The sequence below is a fragment of the Esox lucius genome, chromosome 8, assembly GCF_011004845.1.
Source record: "Esox lucius isolate fEsoLuc1 chromosome 8, fEsoLuc1.pri, whole genome shotgun sequence".
NCBI lineage: Eukaryota > Metazoa > Chordata > Actinopteri > Esociformes > Esocidae > Esox > Esox lucius.
Genome location: NC_047576.1, coordinates 7,997,178 through 8,020,063, shown reverse-complemented (window position 1 = coordinate 8,020,063; position 22,886 = coordinate 7,997,178). Strand labels below are relative to the sequence as shown.

The 22,886-nt window shown below is 43.6% G+C and overlaps 1 protein-coding gene across 3 annotated transcripts in view; it reads left to right on the top strand.

Moving 5' to 3' along the window:
- The window catches only part of LOC105011359 (guanine nucleotide-binding protein G(I)/G(S)/G(O) subunit gamma-7), a 55,694-nt gene extending 35,145 nt beyond the window's left edge, over positions 1-20,549 (top strand). For 2 of the 3 annotated variants that reach the window (XM_034293625.1, XM_010871331.4), the window contains exons 3-4: positions 15,840-15,944; positions 16,084-20,549. In XM_034293625.1, the coding sequence (XP_034149516.1) occupies positions 15,867-15,944; positions 16,084-16,209 (204 nt within the window). In that variant the 5' untranslated portion in view covers positions 15,840-15,866 and the 3' untranslated portion in view covers positions 16,210-20,549. Of the gene's footprint in view, positions 1-15,469; positions 15,550-15,839; positions 15,945-16,083 lie in introns of those variants that run through there. The other variant, XM_010871332.5, reaches the window with a different exon arrangement.
- The last annotated feature ends 2,337 nt before the right edge of the window (positions 20,550-22,886 follow it).

The window sequence follows — 22,886 nt, the reverse complement described above, 5'->3', positions numbered from 1 at the left end:
ACGTTTTAAGAGTCCAAGCTGTAATGATTAATAAATGCATGGGGGCTGTGTCCTGAGTCTATAAATCCTAATCCAGATCAGAAGCATGACCAGATAGACAGACAGGAACAACCTGGGGGGGAACAGTCAGCAGAGTGGCAGCTGGAATCATCAGGTATCGTCTTGATCTGCAACACCGACAGGAGGACTTAGGACAGGGACAGCAACGAGTCTTTCGAGCCTGGGACTCCGCAGGTGTGAAGACCTCATGTCCTCATAAGTTTAAATGGAGCAGGAGACAGGGAACATTTAGATAGTGAATTCCTTAGATTTACAAGGATTTACAGTGGAGAAGGAGAACTGACCCTACTCCCCCGGCACAACAATATAATAGCGCAAAACCTTGGGGCTGAGACAGGGGATCCAGTGACTCTGTAGCCCTATCCGGGGGTGCGGATATGGCCGTGGACGCGATAACGCGCTACACCTGTACTTATTTACATATGACAGGTGTACCAATCATCAACCTATGAATTGACAACTTTCAGAGTCGAAGTCCTTTAGAAGAGCAAGCTCTGCCATCATTAGTGTAACTGCTCGACCCAGAACCACTGGTTTATTGATCCTCTCACTAGTCAATTTAAGACCTGTTATCTAATCAAGATGCTAGTCACCGAAATTATAATGACAGTTTATGATCTCGATATGTCGATAATATAGGCCTGATTGACTTAGGAAAAGCAAGGCAAAGCAAGTTTATTGAGAATTCTGAACCAACCGTAATACAAAGTATGCTAGAATGGCAAGCTAGCTAGCAGTTATTTAGCTAGCAAATATGGCTGATCCTTGGAAGCTTTTCCTGTCCTGCACCACTGACCTAAGACGCCTATTGAAAAATAATTTTGCTCAGTTCGTTGTTCCCCAGGCAGGATCGGATACGACTATGGAAATTCCAGACCACACCAGGGCTGCCATGATTCAACTAGTAATTTGAACAATTTGTTAGCATAGAATATTCAATTCAAATGTAGTTCCTAGAGGCATCTGTTCATTATGGCAGTGAAGCCAGAAACATGGTGGATGGCCCTAATGCTCCTGAACATTTTAAAAGTGTCCGGTCTAGGAGCAGGTTAACAACACATTCCTGGATGTCTGCATCCTATGGCCAAACAGCGCTTGCATTTCACCACTGAACATCATCAAAGCTGCAACATTAAAATAATAAGTATCGTGCCACAAAGGCATCAGACTCATGCATGGTGAAGTGACATTTCCATTGACGTTAGCCCTGTGAGTTCACTGCCTTAGATTTCTGTTACGTAGGCCATGTGAGATTGGCATACTTGATAATTCCGTCTCCCATCAGAATGGACAGGGGATATATGATTACCTTGTGAAGCTGACTAGAAGTACTGAACTTTTATTTTTTATTGTTTGGTGAGTAACGTGTCCCGTCTTTTATTTGGAAACAATGACTACCTGATTTATATGAAAAAGCATTTTACAACAACTTGGCTCTTATCACCTTGATACAGACACCTTCTCAGCAGTGAGAGTGCTAAGAACTAAGGACTCATATTCTTATCTAAGTACGGGGTAAATTCAGTTTTGAGAAAATATACTGAAACATAAAACAATATGTAACTTAATGCATTTTAAATAGCATAGGATTGTTTATATAGCATAAGATAATTTTAAATAGCATTGGATTGTTTTCCACAGCATAAGATAGTTTTAAATAGCATAAAAAAGTTTCATATTGCATTAGAAAGTTTAATATAGGCTAAGATGATGAAGGGTTTTATATTGACTAAAAGAAAGAAATGTTCTGATGATAAACACTGGAGTGCTGAACTTAGCAATTTGTCCTTCAAGCAAATGTCAGTGCTTTGCATAATACGTTATAACCTTTACCTACTGTGGTATAAAGGAAGGAGTTCAGAAGACGATACTTTGGTTCCACATTGTCTTTTGTAAGTTATTGGAAGGTAACAATGGCCCTGAATAGAGCTTGCCCCGGCCTCGATACTGAGCCATGGGGTACACCCACCACACAATCCATCCTGTCTCATACTGTTTTGTCTATAGAATCAGTTGTGGGGCAAAGCTTTCCACAGCTTTCTCGTATGTCCTTTTTGGGAGAAGTCCCACAGTTACAGCCCAAGGCTGAGGCTTCTCCCTTAGCGTTTGCTTGCTTTTTTACCGCCCCCCCCCTCCTTATTAACTCTTTCTCACCCTCCTCCTCTCTTGCTGTCTACTTTCCTTCTCTCGGTTTGTCTTGCTATACCTGTCTCTCTCACTCCTCACCTGGTTGAACAGGTTTCTGCTCCCAAACATTCTTCCACTGGGAAGGGAAGGAGTATTTTACTGAAGTCCTCCCTCCCTAACTTACACCTTTCCCCCTTCTCCCGTGACATGGTCCAGGTCTCTACAAGTAGAATATGTATAAAAATATACTATCCATACTTCTCTCTCCTGTCATATCCCTGATAGTATCATTCGAAAAGCTTTTGGTGACCTTGCAAACATTCAGATATTAAGTGCCACATACAGTATTTTCAACCTTCTAAGCACTTTTTTTATAGGTACTGTGCATTTTGTAGGTTCCTGGTTCTGAGTGAGACTATAATCTGTTCAGTCTGTTCAACATTTGGAGGCCTCCACTAACCCCTTCTTACAGCAATGTTTCCTCAGATCTCTGCATTTCTGGATACAACATACTGGTGTCCTTTACTTGATGCTTATCCATCACGTTTTGCCAGATCAGGTTTAGTTCTAGTTCTTGCTTGTTCATGGCTACGCATTATTAAGATCTCTGCCTCCCTCCCTGTCCTTTAATCTTCAGGGTCTGTGGCTGCACGGCTCTGGTGTGGTCTCCTTCTCACTGGGGGCATGTAGACTACCAGGCTACTGTAACACTTATTGAGCTTTGATGGAACAAAGAGGGTATCAAAGAGAACGCCACACAGAGCTAATTGTGGTGACGGGGAGTAACACACCCATGCACAGATGCACAAGCATGCACACGCGCACACACACAGACAGACAGAGACAAACACACTCACTTTCGATAAGAACTCGGGTGCGCTGATAATTCCGATAGGGAGGATGTGGTTTCTGCACAGGCGGCAGTACATAAAAACCTGACCGACTTAAACGGAACTGTAGCAAATAGGAAGAGGTGGGGGCAGCGGAGCTGCATGGCCTGGGGGTAGGTTGGAGGACGGTGAGGAGAAAAGAGGGAAGGAAGCTATCGCAAGTGTCCATCGCCCACCTCTTTCCCTGTGCATAATGTGAGCCAGATTGCCTTGGTGTGCGTTTGAATGTGTGTGCATGAGACCGGCGCGTTCACCGCTGTTTAGACATGTTTAGCGCTTCCTGCCGCACACATACACAAACACACGCACTCAAATCCCTGTTTCCTCCTGCCGATGTGTGTGTCCGGACTCCTCTCTGTTCTCGCTCCGCTTCCCAGAAAAGCCACAGTCTGGGATCAGGAAACATATCACACGGTCGCAGCCGTAACGTGTGAAACTCCGTAGCTGACGGGTTTTCACATGCTTGTCATTGTGAAGGAACATTATACTCTTGCTTTGTCAATGCGCGGGAACAAATTGTTTAATGTTTTGATTGAGGGCCTCTGCTAAGCCTAATCATGATTGACTCGTCATTTTATGAGATTGGAGAGGACTAGTGCCAGAGAAGGCTTGAGTACCACCTTGACACTGTTGAATGAACGGCGTGAAAGTTTCTGACTCAAAACACCTGTAGGTTGGAGGGTTGATTGTAATGTTGTTTCTAATAGTGGGGATTCCACACACACACATACACACACTGTCGAGTATCACTGGTATCTCTTGTTAACACCGGGAACATCTAGCACCGGCTGCGATGAAAAAACAAATAGTCATACCTTTCCAGAGAAACATTCCTTTTTTCTGACTTTCAACACGGAAAAAAACACCTCTCCTTTCAGTCTTCTGAGATTCCATTCCCAAGACTCCCAAAGAAAGCCTTAAGGTGTGTGTGTGTTTGTGTGTGTATTTGACTGTGTGTTTGGGAGCAGGCAGGGTGCCCAGTATCACAGGAGAGTTGTGAGAATGGGCTGAGGAGGGAGTCAGGGAGGGATGGAGGAAGACCGTCAGGGAGAGGCCTGGGAAAGTGGCGGACCAATATCAGCCCTGTTTACACTGGAGTCGCCCCCGTGTTAAATAACAGAGGTATTATCTCAGGCATCTGATGGTACGCCTAAGAGCCGCTGAGCTTTTGCACAGCTCGACACTTCTGGGTGCAACTCTATCTGTTCGTCGTTGGTGGCGGAAAAAGTAAATCATTTTCATTGACGATCTCGCTGTTTTGCCGTTCAGCGGTTCACGTCACTTGGCAAGTGCATGAATCCCGACTTAGTTGAATTTCGTGTTATTCACATTCTGTTTTCGTCCCTCATATCAAGTTGTTCTTGTCGTTGATTTCTGTGCCAGGACAACTTGACCCTGGCAGCTTAGTTTTTCAACGGGGAAGAAACTGCTTCTTTCTGTGAAGAACAAAGGATGCGTCCGAAAATGGCCATTGACATGAAAGTCTAAGAGGGAAAAGTGTTTACTCCCTTGTTTAATCATTCAGGTTTATCCCCCTTACACTTTTCATGTTCTGTCTGTGGCAAATATTTAAAATGACAGCTAAATGTATATTATATATATACAGCTCTAAAAAGAATTAAGAGACCACTGCACCTTTTTCATTCCTTTCCAAAAAGGTTGAAAAGGAAGGTTTTGAGTGAGGAACAGAAGGGTTAAAATTAAGAGACCACTGCAAATTGAACGCTTCTGTTCCTCACTCAAAAAAGAAAAAGGTGCAGTAGTCTCATACGTTTTTCCGGAGCTGTATATATATATATTTCTTTATATTCAAATGTATATGAGTCTTTCACTGGGTATTAATACACCAAAGTCCCTTAATCATCTATCAAGCTAATAAGGAACATAGAACACAAAAATACAGTATTTAAAATGTTACACATAAATGTCCAGCCACTGCATTTCAACTTAGTGTCCAAATCTGCTATGTTCATATGTATACTATATGGGTTCCAGGAAGCCTGAGTACTAAACCTAGATTCATAAAAACTGCTAGACGGAGCCAATGGATCAGGACCACACCGTCTCCTTTTTAACCTCAAGACTTTAAATACTATATTTGACTACGGAACAGAACAATGAGAAGTTGAACAAGACAATTACTCTGATCTCTGTAGGCTGCAGGATGTTGACTGTCTGCCACATGAGATCTTTTCTTTTTTTGCTTGCGGAGCGGAAGTCAAACCATCCGTTTGGGTCTGAAAAGTCTGAAAGGTGCCTATTATAGTGGTGGTAGTAGGGGATGGAGTTCCCTCAGGCCCTGTGAGGAGTCTTCACCTGGTTTAACAGGTTTCTGCTCCCAAACGTACTTCCACTGGGAAGGGAAGGAATATTTTACTGAAGTCCTCTCTCCCTCCCTCCCTCCCTCCCTCCCTACACCTTTCCCCCTTCCCCCTGAGCCTTGTGCAGTGACGGATACAGTGGGACACTGGTCTTTGTTGCACTGCATCTTCGCTGTAGTTTACCTCAGCGGTGGCCTGTCTCTAGTTATGAGGAGACGCTAAAGTCTAAATCTTCAGGCTGACGCGTATGTCACATATGTAAATTCCCTCTATTCTTCCTCCTCGACCCCACGTCAGATAATGGAAGACACGTGATGTTGTTGATGTCGTGTCTTTATACTCGTAGGATTATAAGGGATTCCGTCCATGTCCGTCCCAGTGGCGTAATGTCCAGCCAGCAACTGGGAATTGGCCATTCGTTTTAAAATCATCTGAGCAGACTGTGGTGATCTTCCAATGCTCGTGCACGGATTGTTCAGTCCCCTGGCTCAACCTAACCTGCCTCAGTGTGTCGGCCAGAAATGCAAAGCTCCTTACCGCAGGCCAACCCAACAGTCGGGCTATTAATAAAGCTTTCATAAGTCTCCCTCTCTCTCTCCAACTCACTGAATATAGAACATCCAGCCTCCAAACAAGTCTTACTAACCGTCACAAAGAAAGCATTGCAGTCATCTACTGGAATGACAACTTTCCATGGGTGCATGTGCCTAAAATACCAAACTCAAAATAATACATATAATAATATTGCTTCCATAAAATGCCTTACTACAAATTGTTCATTTTGACCTAAGGCTTTCAATACAATTACAAGAATAAATACACTCATGAAACAGTAGAAACGCTCCCGAATCACTAAGCATCTGCATGGTCCGTTTGAAATCTGGGCATAGAATCTAGATCACTTCAGTTTAGGAAAGCACACAGTTTGGTTTCCTTCAAAAATAAAAGACAGTCGCTTCAGTTATTTGTCACAATGCCCGTGACATTGGGGAATGTCTTCTAGTCATCCCCAGTCAGGGGATCATGTAGTCATGGTCAGATCAGATGGGACCAGACGATGTCATCGGAGTTCAGTAAGTGGCCATCCATATGGTTGTGTCATCACAACCGCGTGTCACGCAATCTAACGCAACATTTATTGATGGCCGATGCATTAAACCGCTCAACCTTGTTCTTGCTGATAAGAGCGTGCGGAGGTGTGTTTCTACCGTCCGACTCCGAGCTGCCCACGGTGCACCCCGAAGAACACCGCATGACACCATACCCCGGAGTCATAAGACTCCACGGCTTTCCCAGATACACACTGAGTCAGCAAACCAGAAGGTGTCATATTACAACTAATGTAATGTAGACAGCCGTTTCCCAGTGCAGGGTTTCAGTAGCCTTTCCCCTGGATTATATTGTCTTCTGCCACAGCGGCTGACTTGACAATGACACAGCGTTTATTTGCTTGTTGAGGCCATAATGCGACTATGCTGCTGTGCCAACAGAGGCGGAGCTTGGCCTCGATTGACAGCTCATATGGGAGGTGGTAGAGCGGCTGTCTTCCCGGACTGATGTTGTGCTAATCTTCCTGCAGGGGGTTTTGAGACACTTGAGGAGTGACCACTGCGTCTCTGTTATGCAGAGATGATCCGGTCACCAGATTTTCTCTTCCTCAGTCTCACTTCATCATCGTCCTCGTCTTCCCATTGGCCCGTTCAGCCCACCACACTCCCCACTTAATCCAATGGCATTGCTCGACCGGGCACTTGGGTGACCTCATGCGCACGGTCACCGATCACATGAGATCATGTATTTAACAAGACCCCCCCCCCCCCCATTCCCTCTCTCTTCTCCCTCCCTCGCTTTCATTCGCTCCTTCTCCGTTTACAACTTGAGCTGCTCCAGCCCCAGTTTCCCAGAAAGAATTCAGCTGACAAAGAGAGAGAGCAGGATGAGTGTGTAAGGTGTTTTTTACCGCGCAGGCACACAAAAGTATGAGCGCATTTTCTGAACTTCCAAGCTGATGTCAGACTATATTTCCCAGGGCTGAGCTCAGCGAGGAACAGTGTGTGTGTGTGTTTGTGTGTGTGAGAGAGAGAGAGAGATTTTGATTGCTGATGAGGAGACAGGGGTGGGACTGGCCCAGTTCTGCGAGAGAGTTCTTCTTTAGTCCTTCACTTTTCCAAGCAACACTAACAGCTTCACATGACATACTGTTCTTCCTTATATGGTGAAAGCATAGAGTGGGAAAAACAATCTCAGCAAGCGAGAGAGAGAGAGAGAAGAAAAGCAGAGTTTCAGTGATGGAAGTCAGAGAGTGGGGAGAGGGTGAGGGACTTTCCCCCATAACAATGGGGTCTTTGGTGCTCGCAGTGTCTGAGCCGGCTATTAACGGGATACATGAGTCAGAAAAACACATGAAGCAACTATTAGAAAAACAAGTGTGACCTTGGTGAGTCTGAAGAGGGAGGTTACTGATGTTGTGTGCAACAGGTGGAAGAGTTCCAGTCATGGGGTCTTGAATCTGCTCGGTGACCAAAGGCCCAGCCTGCTGGTCTTTCTGTTACTCACAAACACACACACAATCACAGGCACGCACAGAAAGAGTCAGAAAAAGGCTGTTTTTGTCCTTTGACAGATGTTGTTGACGCTCTGGGTTGCTGTCAGCCCCCCATCCAGGCCAGTCGCAGAGCTGCAAACGTCACTGGCTAGAAAGACTAGAGCATAAAAACTGCTGTGACTAAGGGAGGTTAACTGGCATGGGAATGGTCGTTCTTCACCAGAAATAGCTGGGTCCTGGACAAGGCCCGTCAGTGTGACAGAGCCGTCCATATGGGATTGACTGAATGGGGGAGTAGAGCCTTCTCAGCATTCGTGTTCCTCTGGTTCTTGGAACTCACAGTGGTGTGCTAATGTGGAATTGACACATGGCACGGTGTGGTGGTATTTTGCAGGATGTGCTCGGGTCTCCCCCGTCTCACCCCACCGAGTGTCTCTTGTCCCTTGCCCCGTTTCTCTGATTCACAGATGTTCTCCTGAAATTAGTAAAACATTGCGTTCTCGGTTGTCTTGTGTTTCTTGTTTGCACTCTTTTGCTCGTTGCACCATGTAACTGCAGAGGTTCTTCTGGCAGTGTGAGAACTGGGCTTCACCTCCTTGCTTCATGTTTGAACCAGGCATTTATCTAGATAAGCAACGGCTTCGTCCATAAAAATACTTTTCCTGTCAACACAGAGAGGAACTTGTACTTTCGTTTTCTGCCAAAGCCTTTTCTTTTTTTTTCCTAGAGGCGTGTTGTCCTCTCTTTCACTTCCTGTTACTACAAACAGGGAGCTGCATCCATGTGTACTCACAAACACACTCACATGCGCACACATACACTCAATACCCCTTATGTCACAGGCATGACATTGTCACATACTCACTGGTCAGGATGACTTTGCCGCTTCCACATCAGCTCTGTTGTCGCTGGCTCTTTGGCGTCTCAGGCTGGGTGTCTATAAAAGCACCTTGTGACAACTGTTGATGTAGAAAGGGCTTAATAACATAGATGTGATTGATTGAGGTTCCATACAGCATTAGAGAAGAAACGTTTAGAATTGAAGATTGAAGCAATGATGCCATAATCTGATTAAACTGATAGATCATAAACTGATCTTTTCTAGAGCTGCTGTTGTTTGCCAACAGTGGTGAGAATATCACTCCAGCCAATTGGCAAAGATACGTTCACAATTGTGTTTGTATTAGTCTTACAAGTCTTCACTTTTGCATTTCTTGGCTCTTATAAGCCAGTAAGGTTGAATAAGATTTGAATGAGTTTTAAAAGACTGGCTAGCAAACATTTTCAAAAAGTTTTCAGTTCTTCAACTTACAAGCTCTGGACAATACTGACTGACTGAAATGCGAAAGTAGGACATGATTCAGTGTTAACCAGCAGGAGGAGAGGAGCCCCATCAGGGCACTCCTCCATGTTAACCAGCAGAAAGAGAGGAGCCCCATCAGGGCAGACCTTGCAGACGGTCAGCCACATGCATACAGACAACGATGGGGAATGTAGGGCAGCAGAACACTAAAGCCCTCTAGTTTGATGATGTTAGGATGATGGCTGATAAGCTACAGCTACGAGGGGAGGGAGGGGAGGGAGGGGAGGGAGGGAGGGGAGTACATATGTGAAGTGGGGTGGACCAGGGTGCGTGTGTGTGTTTATGTGTGCATGTGTGTGTGTGTGTGTGTGTGTGTTTGTGTTTGACTATCACTAAGGGGTAATTGCAGGAAACCCATATCTTTTGGAAAGGGCCATAATTCCCCCCTCCGCTAAAGGGGATATCTGTTCCAGCCTAAGTCCACGGCCACATCACATAATGGAGGGCCACAAAGTGTGTCTTTGTGTGTGTGTGTGTGTGTGTGTGTGTTCGTAGGTGTGGTGCCATTACACACAGATTTGCCAGCCTAAACAGGGTGGGGGGTGTCAACGTTCACAGGGCGGCTGGTTGAGGTTGTGGGGTAAGTACTTAAAACATTGTAACCCTCCTCTTCCATCCAAACACACACACACACACACACACACAACACCCTGTTCTACTGGGAATGGTAAGGAATTGTGTTTGTGTGTCAGTTAACTATCTAAATAACCGTAGAGGAAAAAGCTGTATCGTGGTATTTCCAGGAGAAGGGCTGGGTGGCGCCACATGGCTCTGTTTTCCATCCTTTCTCTTTCCCTCTGTTCTTCTCTCTCCCTCCCTCTTCTCTCTCTCCCTCCCTCTGTTCTTCTCTCTCTCTCCCTCTGTTCTTCTCTCTCCCTCCCTCTTCTCTCTGTTTCTTTGACTCTCACTCTCCTCTTTCTCCATCTCCCCCTTTCTCTCCTTCTCCCTCTCTTTCTCTTCCTCTCTCCTTCCCTCTCTTCCTCCTTTTCTGGCCCTCCCTCCACCTCTCTCTGCTTCTCCTACAAACTGTGACACACAATGAGTGGAGTGTCTCGTGCCCATGAACCAACCAGGCCCTTAACAGCACACTGTCCTTTGTGCTCCAGCAGAAGACTGAATGCTGTCTTCTTAGGAGAAATGACAGGAGTCTGGACACTCAACTGTTTATCTTACAGTCCACTCACTCACTTACTCACACACGTGCACACACACACACGCACGCAAACACACACACACACGTACTGTTTGCAAAAAGGAATACATTTATAACTGCCATGCATGCTTGCACAGAAACACATGCATAAACCCATCTTAAAGCTATTGATAACTGTGGCTATTGGAATTTTCAACATTACAAGATGGTACTTGATTCTATATTTGGATTCCTCTCAATGCAAGTAGCTGATGCAAAGGTTTTACCTAGTGTCAGCCCTGTATAGTAGACCGGCAATTTCCCAATATGCTTGTCTCTCATAGCAATACTCAGTTTGATTGGAACGTTTCCGAGACAAATGTGGAAACATTCTGACACGGAATCATCTTATCTTATCACTTCTACCTTCATAACAACAGTTGTTTTCCATTTTACGTTTTTTTCCCCTGGGACTTATCTTACCTCCTATTGATTAGCGAGATATTTTGGGTATTGGCCCCCGTCACCTCACCCCTAGCCCCTAATAGGCCTATCAAAGGTCAGGCTCACAGGGCTGTGGGGTGTGGACCTCCTCACTGGGGCCCCTAGTTTCCTCCCCTGAACAACTCATGTGTACTCTCCTTATATGTCCTGTGGATTTGACACCTTCCAGGTATCGTCCCCAGAATAGCAACGTTTTCTCTCTTATCTTATCTAGGAGCGCCTGCCCCTGCGGAATGCAATCATCCCTCCCTTCTTTCTAGCCTTGACACAGGTGGGAAGTTTCACTTTTTTTGTCTCTTTCTGTACGGCAGAATAGGAGGGGGGAGGTAGACATTTGGGGGGGGGGGGTAGACATTGAGGGGGAGGGGGGTAGACATTGAGGGGGAGGGGGGAGGTAGACTTTGGGGGGGAGGGGGCAGGTAGACATGGAAGGGGATATTCAGGCCCCACCTCGCTACTGAAGAGGCTTTGGGAAAAACATGCCAATCCCCTTTGACAAACAGGCGGGTTTGACGCAGACCTGTGAAGTGAAGGGGGAGCTGGGGTTTGGTGACTCCCAAACCAATCGGCCAGGTAGGGGGGGACACGCTGTGTAACTGCCCTGCTCAGCTGCTACTTTGCGCTAGAACAGAGACAATGGTTTGCACAGTCTTTGGCAAACAAAAACAACAGCACACAGACACACACACACACAAACACACACACACATAATGTATTCTGTACCATAATCTAATGCAAACCCATGGGCTTGGTCATGTGAATCAAAACATTTGGGACTTGACAGTGGCAGTCAGCTTCCACGGTTGGATATCAATATATACTTAAATGTATCCTAAAGGGTTGTTATACATTCCAATGCATTGTAGAGAGATTGTAATGCAGTAAATACTTTTTTATATACACTTTTTGAACTGACAAGGTTATTCCAAACATAATGCTGAGCCAACAAGACCTTCACAATCTGTGTGTATTTGTGTGCGTGCGTGTACCAAAGTCCCTGTACACTCATTATCAACCACAGAGGAAGCAATAAACCGTGACCCAACGACATATCAATACTGTACCGTGTTTGGGAACAGCAAGGCTCCTTACACAACAATTACCTTGAAAGCCCCACCCACGCCTTCCATCTGCCCAGCTCTCCTCTACTCCTGTCCTGTTTCCAAGAAGATTATTGATCCTCACAGATTAGAATAGCTAACCCAAGGAGGTGGCCTGTTAAGTACAACCTGGTGTTGAGGTGTGTGTGTGTGTGTGTGTGTGTGTGTGTGTGTGTGTGCGCGCACAGTGCACTTGTGTGCCAACTAACATGCGTTGGGTGGGGGGGTGGGGGGGGCATTGCATTTCAATGCAGCTCACTTGAACTATGACCCCCAGAACAGGCCATGTCTCATTCCGGGAAACATGCAGGTCTCTCCATGGGAGGGTCTGTCCATGGGAGGGTCTATTCATGGGAGGGTCTGTGTTAGACAAAGACCAGGCATTGACAGGAACCCCATTGGCAGGGATTTCTAGGAAAAGCCTTGGAAATTGGTAAGGGGTTTAGGGAGGGAGGTAGAGGAGAAGGAAAAAGTGGGGAGTGACATATTTATGGGAAAGTTTTGACAGTTGGGCCCTTGTTACCACTAGTGGCTGTACGTGTGTGTGTGTGTGTGTGTGTGTGTGTGTGCATGTGAAAACATGCACCCTTAGCATTGCATTCCAGCTTTACCCTTGTTTTCAAACCATGTGTTACCATGTGCCACTCTTTTGATAAAACCAAAGGCTATATATTGGTTAGAAACAGAGATCTGCTCTCTGCTCGATCCATTTTCCAGGCCTATATAAAAATCATAGTAGTCCCTAACACAATGCTCCCTCACTGTAAAGATGATCTATTGAGTGTCAGTTTTATACTGATGAAACAGACTGAAGGGGGTTGCATTGCATACAGTAGAGTGTTTGTAGGTAGATGTATTAAAGATACTGTATATATATATTTTCATTTGATTTTGCTTTATACACCAACCACTCTCACTTTTCATTGTCACAGTTATTGGGACAGTACAAGTAGCTCCTGGCAGTTGTTGACAGAGGATGTGTGTTTTAGTGGTTTGGAGAGTGTGTTCAGGAGACCATCTCTTTATAGATGAGGTTTGTTGTAACAATCTGGAGAGTGTGTTCAGGAGACCAGCCAAACAGCCAGCCAACAACCATCCATGAAGCCAGACAAACAGCCAGCCAAATAGAACCAAGGTACTCAGAGTACCTTGGTTCCTTTTAAAACAGTTATTTAATTGTAGAATTGGTGTATTTTTCGTTGTGAGTATTGTGACAACCCTTTTCAGGGTTTCAGTACATGTTAAATGTACTGAAACCCTGGGTCCTCTCTAGGTCCTCTCTGAGCCTGGGTCCCCGCTAGGTTTCTTCCTAAAATATGTCCTTCTTATTGAGTTTTCCCTAGCCACTGAAATTCAACACTACTGTTGTTTGCTCCTTGGGGTTTAAGGCCGGGTGTCTCTGTAAAGCACTTTGGGACAACTACTGTTGTAAAAAGGGCTTTATAAATACATTTGATTAATACATTTGATTGATTAAAGGCAGCATCAAAACACCTGACCAGGCCTCTTGTTCAATAACACAGTAAAATGCTTTTCTCTAACAATGGCGGGAGGGTTGAGGCTGTGCTCATCAAAACACTGCAGAAGAGATTTAAACAGATCGATGTCCATTGTTAAACATTTAAATATTCCAGACAAAGTTATCTAATTCGACCCCTTTAATTTTATTCAACCCCCTAACACAAACACACAAACACTAGCACACACACACACAATTCTGTTTCATGATGCTCTCACACACTCACAGACATGATCTCACACAGAACATCACACATTCTTTGCTCACCCATCACATTCTCAACGCTGCTCCAGGTGTAGACAATGATGTCACTCCAGTAGGGCTTTCTGCTGCTTTACCAGAGAGACTGTGTGACTCATCACACACACACACACACACACACACACCTACAGTAGATGCACCATGCCAAAGGTAGATAATGAGTTTATGATAGTGGAGAAAATAAACTCCCCTTTATTTTAAAATATTATTTTTTATAAATAATATAAAGAAATAGATTTATTTTTAAGCCCAAAATTAATTTTGCTATTCTGACACACGAAAATTGATATAAAAAACAACCAACATTAGTCAATCTTAGGATAAGCCACTTGGATGAGTTCACTCTAAGTAGGACTAGGGCTGTTTTTAGCCACAAACTGACTCAATCAACCAGAGCGATCCATAGATGGCAGTTCCCATTTATGGACCGGCGGCTATAGTTATAGTTTGTTTCCCTGTTCACTGTCTGTCTGGCAGTCCTATCTGGGGTTCTCTAATCGCAGGCTTATTACCTCTAGATATCTCCTAAACACCATGGATGTAATCAGTTTGGAACACTTCCAATATTAAATATTATTCAGATTGCAAATGCGATCATATGAATAATAATAAATTAGAATATCAACTGTTTGATGAACTGATCCTGTACTACATATTTTCCTTTCCATATTCTTGATCTTCCGTAATTGAATCTTAATTGTGGCCTGTTAAATATCCATTAGGTGTTATCCATTTAACATCCCGCTAGGACCTAATTTGTCGGGGCAACTGACAGAACACCTCATCCCTGGTGCTGTCATCCCTCACGATCCTCTGGCTGTTATTTTTCTGTTTCTGCTAGTTGACGGGACCCTGGGATGCTGTCCGTAACCAGGCAGTGGGCTCCCTTTGCGTGATGACAGCTCCTTTTGCGTCACGTGTTGTTAATTCTCCCATAACACGCTGACTTCTGGTCAGTCTCGTGTTCCCCGACACATGGTCGAGGTTACGACTTGGTAAGGGGAAGGTGATCCCGAAGACAGATTTTCAGCATGGGTAACAGTGCTGGCCTTTATAAAGCGTTCATTGTAAGCACACGCTACTGGGCTAGCTAAGCGCTAACAGTGGTTTGTTTGGTTTGTGGAGTTGCCTAAAGGCTCATGTTACGACCTCGGTCCAGAGAACGGCTCATTCATGGGGATAACAGTCACTGGCCTGTTGATGACAATAACAACGCCAGCACACTTCAAGCCAGTCATGTAAAATGACTATTGTTTTCACATGAAACCGGCGGCTATTTCGACTTAATGGGAATGAGATGTGGGATTGAAGTTAATTTAAGTGGCGTTGGGGAACGTGCAGCTGTGTGAGTCAGAATAGGGCTTTGTGATGATTATTTTTTATCTGATAAGTTTTTTTAGATTGCCGTGCTATGGGAGATATGATTGAGTTGTAGGCCCACACTATTCAGTGTTCCCGACTAGTGAACCTGTAGTTAAAATGTGATTGAATTATTTTTACATCTTCAGTAGTTAACAACTGAAACTAAACAATGCTTTAAAATAAATAGGGGTAATATAGGCAATACTATACTTTTTATAACGTGTCATTATACTAAATCACATATTTTAGTTTTTATTTATTTGTTATATTTGTTATATTTCATAGGTCTTCAAACCTCTCCTGGGGACAGCCCAGCCATCTCACAGTTTAGTATTTGCCCTGAACTATCTCACCTGATTGAACAGGTAAGGGCTTGTCAATTAGTTCAAATGTTTCTCATGTGATACATCTAATAGATGGAATGGCTATGGGGGTCCCCAGGAGAGGGTTGAAGAGCTATGTTTTATTTAATAGCATTTTAAAATAACAGAAACCATTTGACTTAGCTTAGGATGGTCCAGCAGTAATCAGCTGACTTCTATGTACATGTACCACTGTAGCATGGGTTGGAATCCAGCCCACTGCTATTATCAGCACACACTCTCTTCTGTCTGGCTCTTCTCTGTCAATAAAGCACTCAAATTTCTCTTCTCAGCAGTGAGAGAATTGATGACAGGGAATCATGTCGACCAATGAAATCACTCGTGCCAGGAGGCTGGTGGAGCAGCTCCGCATCGAGGCAGGCACGGACCGCATCAAGGTGGGTTTGGTCGCATATTCAGGGCCCAGAATGGTCTCCAGAGCCTCAAGGTCTTCCGTCTGGTCACATGCCTAACCCCCCCCCCCCCCGCCATCACTCACACGCGTTCTCCCTGTTTCCCTCTCTTCTTTCCCCTCAGGTGTCCAAGGCTGCTGCAGAGCTGATGAACTACTGTGAGAAGAATGCACACAGTGACCCTCTGCTAGTCGGCATGCCCGCCTCCAAAAACCCCTTCAAGGACAAGAAGCCCTGCGTCCTACTGTAATCCCACCCAAGCCCATGCCCATGCCCAACCTAACCTGTCAATCACTGCCTTTGACCTCTGACCTCCAAACACAAAGGGATGTCGCCGGGAAACCAACAGAGCAAGTCACACTTTTCCGTATCCAGTACATTGAGGGGATAGTGATGAGAGCAAGAAGGTGAATTCATTTGTTATTGGTGCAGCTAATTAAATGGAAAGAACATTGTTGGGATGCAGTGGCACACAACTGTGCGATAATGTGCAAGGAGACGTGTACAACTTGAATTGAAGGATCTATTTCTTTGGCTTCATCCAAATGCTGGGTCTAGTATTGTCTGGCTGTAGGGAATGTTTGTATTCTTGTAATGCTGTGTTTTATTACATCAACTTACCCTCCAAATGCCAGTTATGTTTTTAATAGTGTTAAAACATAAAAATTAATTTGTACAGTTTCCCTTTCTTCTTAAGGAAACCTATTTACAAGTGGCAGATATAAATGTATGTATTTTCCTCAAAAATCTTTCTTGTCCAGTGTTTCCAATAGGTGATGCATCGGTTTCCTTAAAAGCCGCGTTTGACCATTTATCAGGGAATGAATGTACCTTTGTGCCATGTTAATGATGAAATTATTCTGCAAGTTTGCCAACCATCATGTCTTTTAAGTAATGGGGACAACCTGTAACAGGATGCTACAGTAGAGTTGGGTTTCAGAAGGTTTGATTGCAGCTAATGTACCGTGTATTACTGCACAAAGAGAGCTAGTAAACCCTAACTTACTGTACCATTCATTACACAGTGTCACGATACCCCATGAATAGTGCCAATCAGCTGCAGGAGAAAGGAGTCCATTTTGGGCTGTGAACTGTGAGGTTAATTTGGAGATCTTCTTTTAGCCCAGAAACCATACAACTGGTACATTTTGAAGTGTCAACAGACGGGATGGCCGTGTTATGCAACCAGCATGTGATTTAGTCACTTGAGTGTCACATGGTGGTTGACTGGTAAGAGCCTACGCAGTTGGCACAGTATGAATGAATGAACGAACGAATGAGTGCGTGTTTGTGTGTGTGTGTGTGTGTGTGGTGATTAGTACACAAAGGAATTTCAGGGATAATAAAGAACCCGAGAAAGCCTGGGGCGGTTTTGAGAGGGATGGGGGTTTGTGTAAGCGTTTGGCTAAAAAAAGTAACACATTACAGCTATTTTTCTTGGGTTAAAAATGGAGCAGAGGACAGACAGACAGAAGAGTGCAGGACAATAGAAGGACTTAGATGGGCATCCTAGCGAGACAAAGGTCTGTTTGACTAAGGCCCAGTGCTCATCACACTATAATAGCCACTTATTGGTGACTACGTCTTAGGAGAAGTCACAAGAGTGACACTCAAGGTTGGGTCACCCATCATGTCACAATACCGCAAACGCTGTTTGGACAACATTCAAATTCACAGTGAAATGAACAGGCTTCTCTTTGTAGACCCTCTCTCTAAGTCACCCTGTCTGCATTCCAAATGCCGCCCCATTCCCTCTGGTGCCCTACTTTTGCCTTGGGTCGATAGGGGCCTTGTTAAGTGTGCTACATTGAAAACCGGGTGTCATTTGGAACACAGCCTATGTCACGTGCTGGTGCCAAATGCTCCTGTTGTGGCATCCCTGCCTTATTTCTGACCCGTGTAGGCAGACCTAACACCAGCTTCAGAAGACAATCAATATGGGGTCAGGTCAGACAGAGACACAATCACACGCGCTCAGTTTTGTCACACTATGGGAAATTTGCAGAAGAGGTCATATTTTTGGTGCGTTTTACTTCTTAAATTAAGTGCATCATTTTCTATGGGCACTTTTTTTTTTTTTTTTAACTTAACTACACTAAACTAGAGGTTTGAAGAAAATAGCTTTGATTAGACATTTCACTCTAATGTAAACTTGTGAACTTGCTAGTGCTGACTGTTACCTCCAGAGGTTCTGCACAACACTCATAATCTTGTAATCAGACTTGTTGCCTGTAACCAAATGCTCTTACAGTAAACGTATTGTTAAAAGAGCAATGATTTTGTAACAGCTAAAATGTGTAGACATTTTATTCATATTATTTTTAGGGTAAACCTTCAAATTCAATATTAGCACTGAGTTTCTCAACGATGTTAACCCATTGCATGTTCTTTGGCTTTAAGAAAACCTATCTGGCAGATGAACAGGAATGAGACAGCCTTGCTGTTTTCAGTACTCAACACTGCAGAATTTGGAGGAAAAACTTATTGTGGACAAATAAGATAGAAATTACCCAGAGTGATTGCAGGAGGAAAGACTGGAGACAAAAATCTTCCCAGCATACCACATCATCTGTGAAATATGATGAAAGTTGCTTATGCAATGGCTGTAAGTGGAACTGGCTCACTTACAGCAACAAAAAAAAGACAAAGATATAATTGCTTTGTCTGCAGAATGAATTAAAGTGTACAGAAATGTCTTGTCTACTAAATAAGAAGAATATGCCTCCAAACTCAGTGGAAAGAACTTAATCATTCAATAAGACAATTACCTCAAACGTGCTGCCATATAATTTTTTGCGCCAAAAATATTTAATCCCAATTGACATGTAGGTCATTTCTTGAATATGAGATTTAAGGCAAAAAGACCTAAAAAACATGAACATAACAACTGAAGATGTCTGCAGAACAGACCTGGCAGTGCATTGCCAAAGATAGTTTATTCAAAGTTGCTTATGAGATTGTGTAATGTAATTGTTATATCTAAAGATTTGAATTAGCCACAAGCTTTAAAAAACAGAGACACATGGTAAGATAAGAAGTGCAGAAAGCGACAAGGAATCAAAATACCCTCAGTATAAAATACCCCTAAAAGAGAATATAAATCTAGATTTAGTTAAAATAGATCTTTCTTAATTACATGTAATGGTGTTTTTTTCTACATTTAATTCACCCACGAAAAATGTGTGTGTGTAAATGTTCTATAAACTTCCAATGAAATGTTACTGCCCTTGAAGTCCAGGGTTCAATTCCTGCTTTGCAAAGCTTCCGTGTAATACGGATTACGCTAGAAGTTGTTTTGTTGTTAAGTCACCGCTGTCAGCACATATATTGATTAAATGTACAAGCTGTAAAAAAAAAATCAACATATAGACAACTACAAATATAGAAAAGCAGTGCTTCCTGCTAACGCCCAGTGTTAGTTTGTTTTTATCTTTTGCAGATCGCTAGCTAGCTAACTTTAAGAAACACAATGGATTCTCATAAAGACTGAAGTAGGATGAATAATTTTCACAAATGATCTAACAAGGTGATATTGGACTGTGCATGTTTGTACCAAAGTAGGCTAACATATTGTACAGTATTTGAGAGACAAAAGGAGCAGGATATTCTGTATCAGCTATTTTTTGCAGATTGCGTTTGTTTTTGCTTGTGACTTTTACTTGGGCTCTTGAGGTCAGATGTCCCAGGACACATTCATCTTTTCCCTGAATACGTTGTCTTGCAAAACTGACTTTCAGGCCCAAACAGATTGGGGAACCTACTATTAACTACCTCAGTTACACTCAGTGGGTGTGAAGTTGTTCTCTGTGATGCACACAAGCTTCTGAAAAGCCATTTGAAGGTCGGGCCTGTGGCATTTTAATGAATAGAAGAGCAGGGTGCAATCACTGTTAAAAGCATGAAAATGGTAACATGGTGAAATAGGGGTCTAGAGAAGAAAAAAATCCAGATTTGTATTAAAACTCTTAGTTATATCGAAAGATAATTCAGAAAGTTTATAATTATTCAAATCCCTGTTTGCCATGTATGAATGCTTCATTTTATAGAGCATAGTAATAAAGAAGAATATCATATTCTTTAAAACAATCATGAAATAGCTAAAAGGGTCGAATTGCTAAATAATAAATTGCATGATGTTTGGAAGAAATCCCATTTTGCTTTGAATAAATTGAAAAGATATAAAAGAAGCAAAAATAAACCTAAGAGTTGCTCTGAAGAAATTTTTAATTACCCCTTTATATCTTAAGTGGGCTGTCTGATTCAATAGGGATTAAACTTCTCAGACAGCATAACCAAACAATCATAGCTTTTAAAGGGGGGTGCTGGGTAAATCAGACTTAAGACATCTGTTGCCTTTTGTACAATAATCACTCAATTGACAGTTATGATTTTTGACATGCATTTACTTATTGAAACTTCAGTGGGGAGTGTTCGATCCTGCAGGCCTGAAGTTCTGACAATGGGATGTGGGTACTTTGTTTCAATCATGCAGACTCCTGTTTTCCTTGTTCATTCCTCCGCTGTCTTTTGATATTCTTAGTAATGCTGTCACCAAGATATGAACAAGATAAATAAAATCTAAAACAAACTTTCTGTTTTGTCTGCCCAGGGGCTTGTCTTACTTGCACAAAATGTTTTGTACAGTAAGTAATTGATGGTCACACAAAATCTTCTTGTTGGCTGACTTTGTCTTTAGAACCAATACAGAACAACCCATAGCCACATCCAGTCGAAAACCTCCCTGTCATGTATTACAAGGACAACATTCTGATGCACATATTCCGACGCACATACCTGGTTACTAGCCTGTGAGTCCCCCTGGTGTGACAGGCCGTCACGCGACACCCCGTGAGTTGCCATGTCGACCCTTCAAGCCACAACAGTTAGCGACAGTGTGCCGCCCTGAAATTACCAAAATAGTGGAAAACCTGTTTAAATGTAAGGGGAGCCCTGTCTCTGACTCAGACGGACCGTATAAACTGCATTTTAGGGTCTCCTCTGGGGCAAGAATACCTACTACTACTGAGACCCAGTCACCCGTAACCAGCGCAACGGTCATACAGTAACTGTCTTCTGGCTGACTTTTAAGCTACAGGCATTCCAAGCTAGTGGAAGAAGTGCGTGGAATGTCCCTCCCTCTCCCCTTAGGAAAAGACAACATACGTCGTTGTTTCAAGGAATTACCTCCCCATGAACCAACGTCTGATGACTTTACCGCGAGCAACGGGAATCCCAAACGAGCTGCGTCGCTATGGGAAGCATCATTGGCTATCGCCCTAACAACGCAAACACACCGTCCACTGGTCTCGTTTTCACAAGCTGCCAGAGGAGAGTCACGTAATAGCTCCTGAAAACAGAAGGTGGTGCGCGCTGGAGGAGGGAAACTCTGAAGCGTTATGGACTTTGAATGTATTAGAGTTTATCCGCCCGCACGATCACTAAGGAAGTGTCTATTTCTTGCGTTGTGGCCAATCATAAGCTGCACAGGAGAAAGTTATAATTATTTAACTTTTTGTATGAAATGCCATTCAATGAGAAGGGAGAGGTAGGGACGATAAGAATAACCAGTGATGGATTGGCATTAATTAAATAAACCGGACAGACATATTATGGGTTGTGCTCTTAAAGGTGTTTGTCTTGCTATTCAGTTGCGTTTGGCATTATTAACTGTTCTCTACTAAGCTTGTTTGTTCTCTAAAAAGCCTACTAGAATTGCTAGCTTTTCTACATAGTCTCTGTTGTCACACCCTGTTAAATTGTTTGCCAAGTCTGTTTTTTTTAACAGCTGTACTGGTGATGTTAGTCAGTGTTGTCTCTCTGTTTCTCCGTCTCTGTCTGTCTCGCTGTCTCTGTCTGTCTGTCTGTCTGCCTGTGTGTCTATGCAGACACAAAGCCCACCTTCCATATAAGGTAACATGCTGTTATTTCCATGGAACACGTCCTGTCCCTCCTGCTGTCACCAAGACAAAAAGTTTCACCCCCCACCCCCCACCAGTTTCTCATTCTTTCTCTCTCTCCCTTTCCTCTCTTTCTGTTGTGCATGTCTTTGTGTGTGTGTTGCTTCTGGAAAGCGCAAAACCTACATTTGTGAGAGCTTTACTGGAAACAGAGCGCGAGACAGGGGCGATTTGGAAGGAAACTCAAGGCCTTGCCAAACTCTGAAGGAATGTGAAAAATCCCAGGAATCTCTTCTGTGGAATGGCTTCCTTGCAGGACATTCAGGAAACTACTCTTGAGTCACAGACAGGAATTTGACTCCTTATTTTTCTTTCAAATCCTTTCCCTACCTAGCTCTTTCTGTTTGTGTGTGATAGTAGTTCATGTCACGCTGTCTTCCTGCAAACCTATTTTCGTATTCATGTGGTCACCTATGTGCAGTGAACAAATTAGAGCAAGAATCACATGGATGGTGTGGTGCACACAGAATACACACAGGCAATGACACATGCAATGTGACACACGCGATGTCACACACATCCCTTGCTTGCCTTGCAGGCCCACCCAACTAGTGGCTGACGTTCTATCTCTCCCCAATCGCTCTTTTCCTATTATTCATGCGCACACCAATTTCTCAGACTGCTTCGTAGACACTGTGAGACATTTCGTCGTACGTCATGCTGTTATTTTTTCCCTCAGTGAGAAGTCCCACAGACAATTGACTTTGAGGAAGTGTGATATTTCAGCTTTCCCTGTAAACATAATACTCACAGACTACTGTCTGGGTCCTTTATGTTGTGCCTTGGCCTATTGGTCTGTCAGAAATGCTGCCTGAAAAATCTATAGGATATTTGATTGGCAACACTCAATTCAAGGGCATCTCAGTTTGACATATTTATTATGCATATTTTAGTCAGTGAGCGAGTGTGTGACGTTTGTACGTCCTCCTGGTTGTGTCTGTGTGAAAGTTTATTGTACATGGACTCGGCC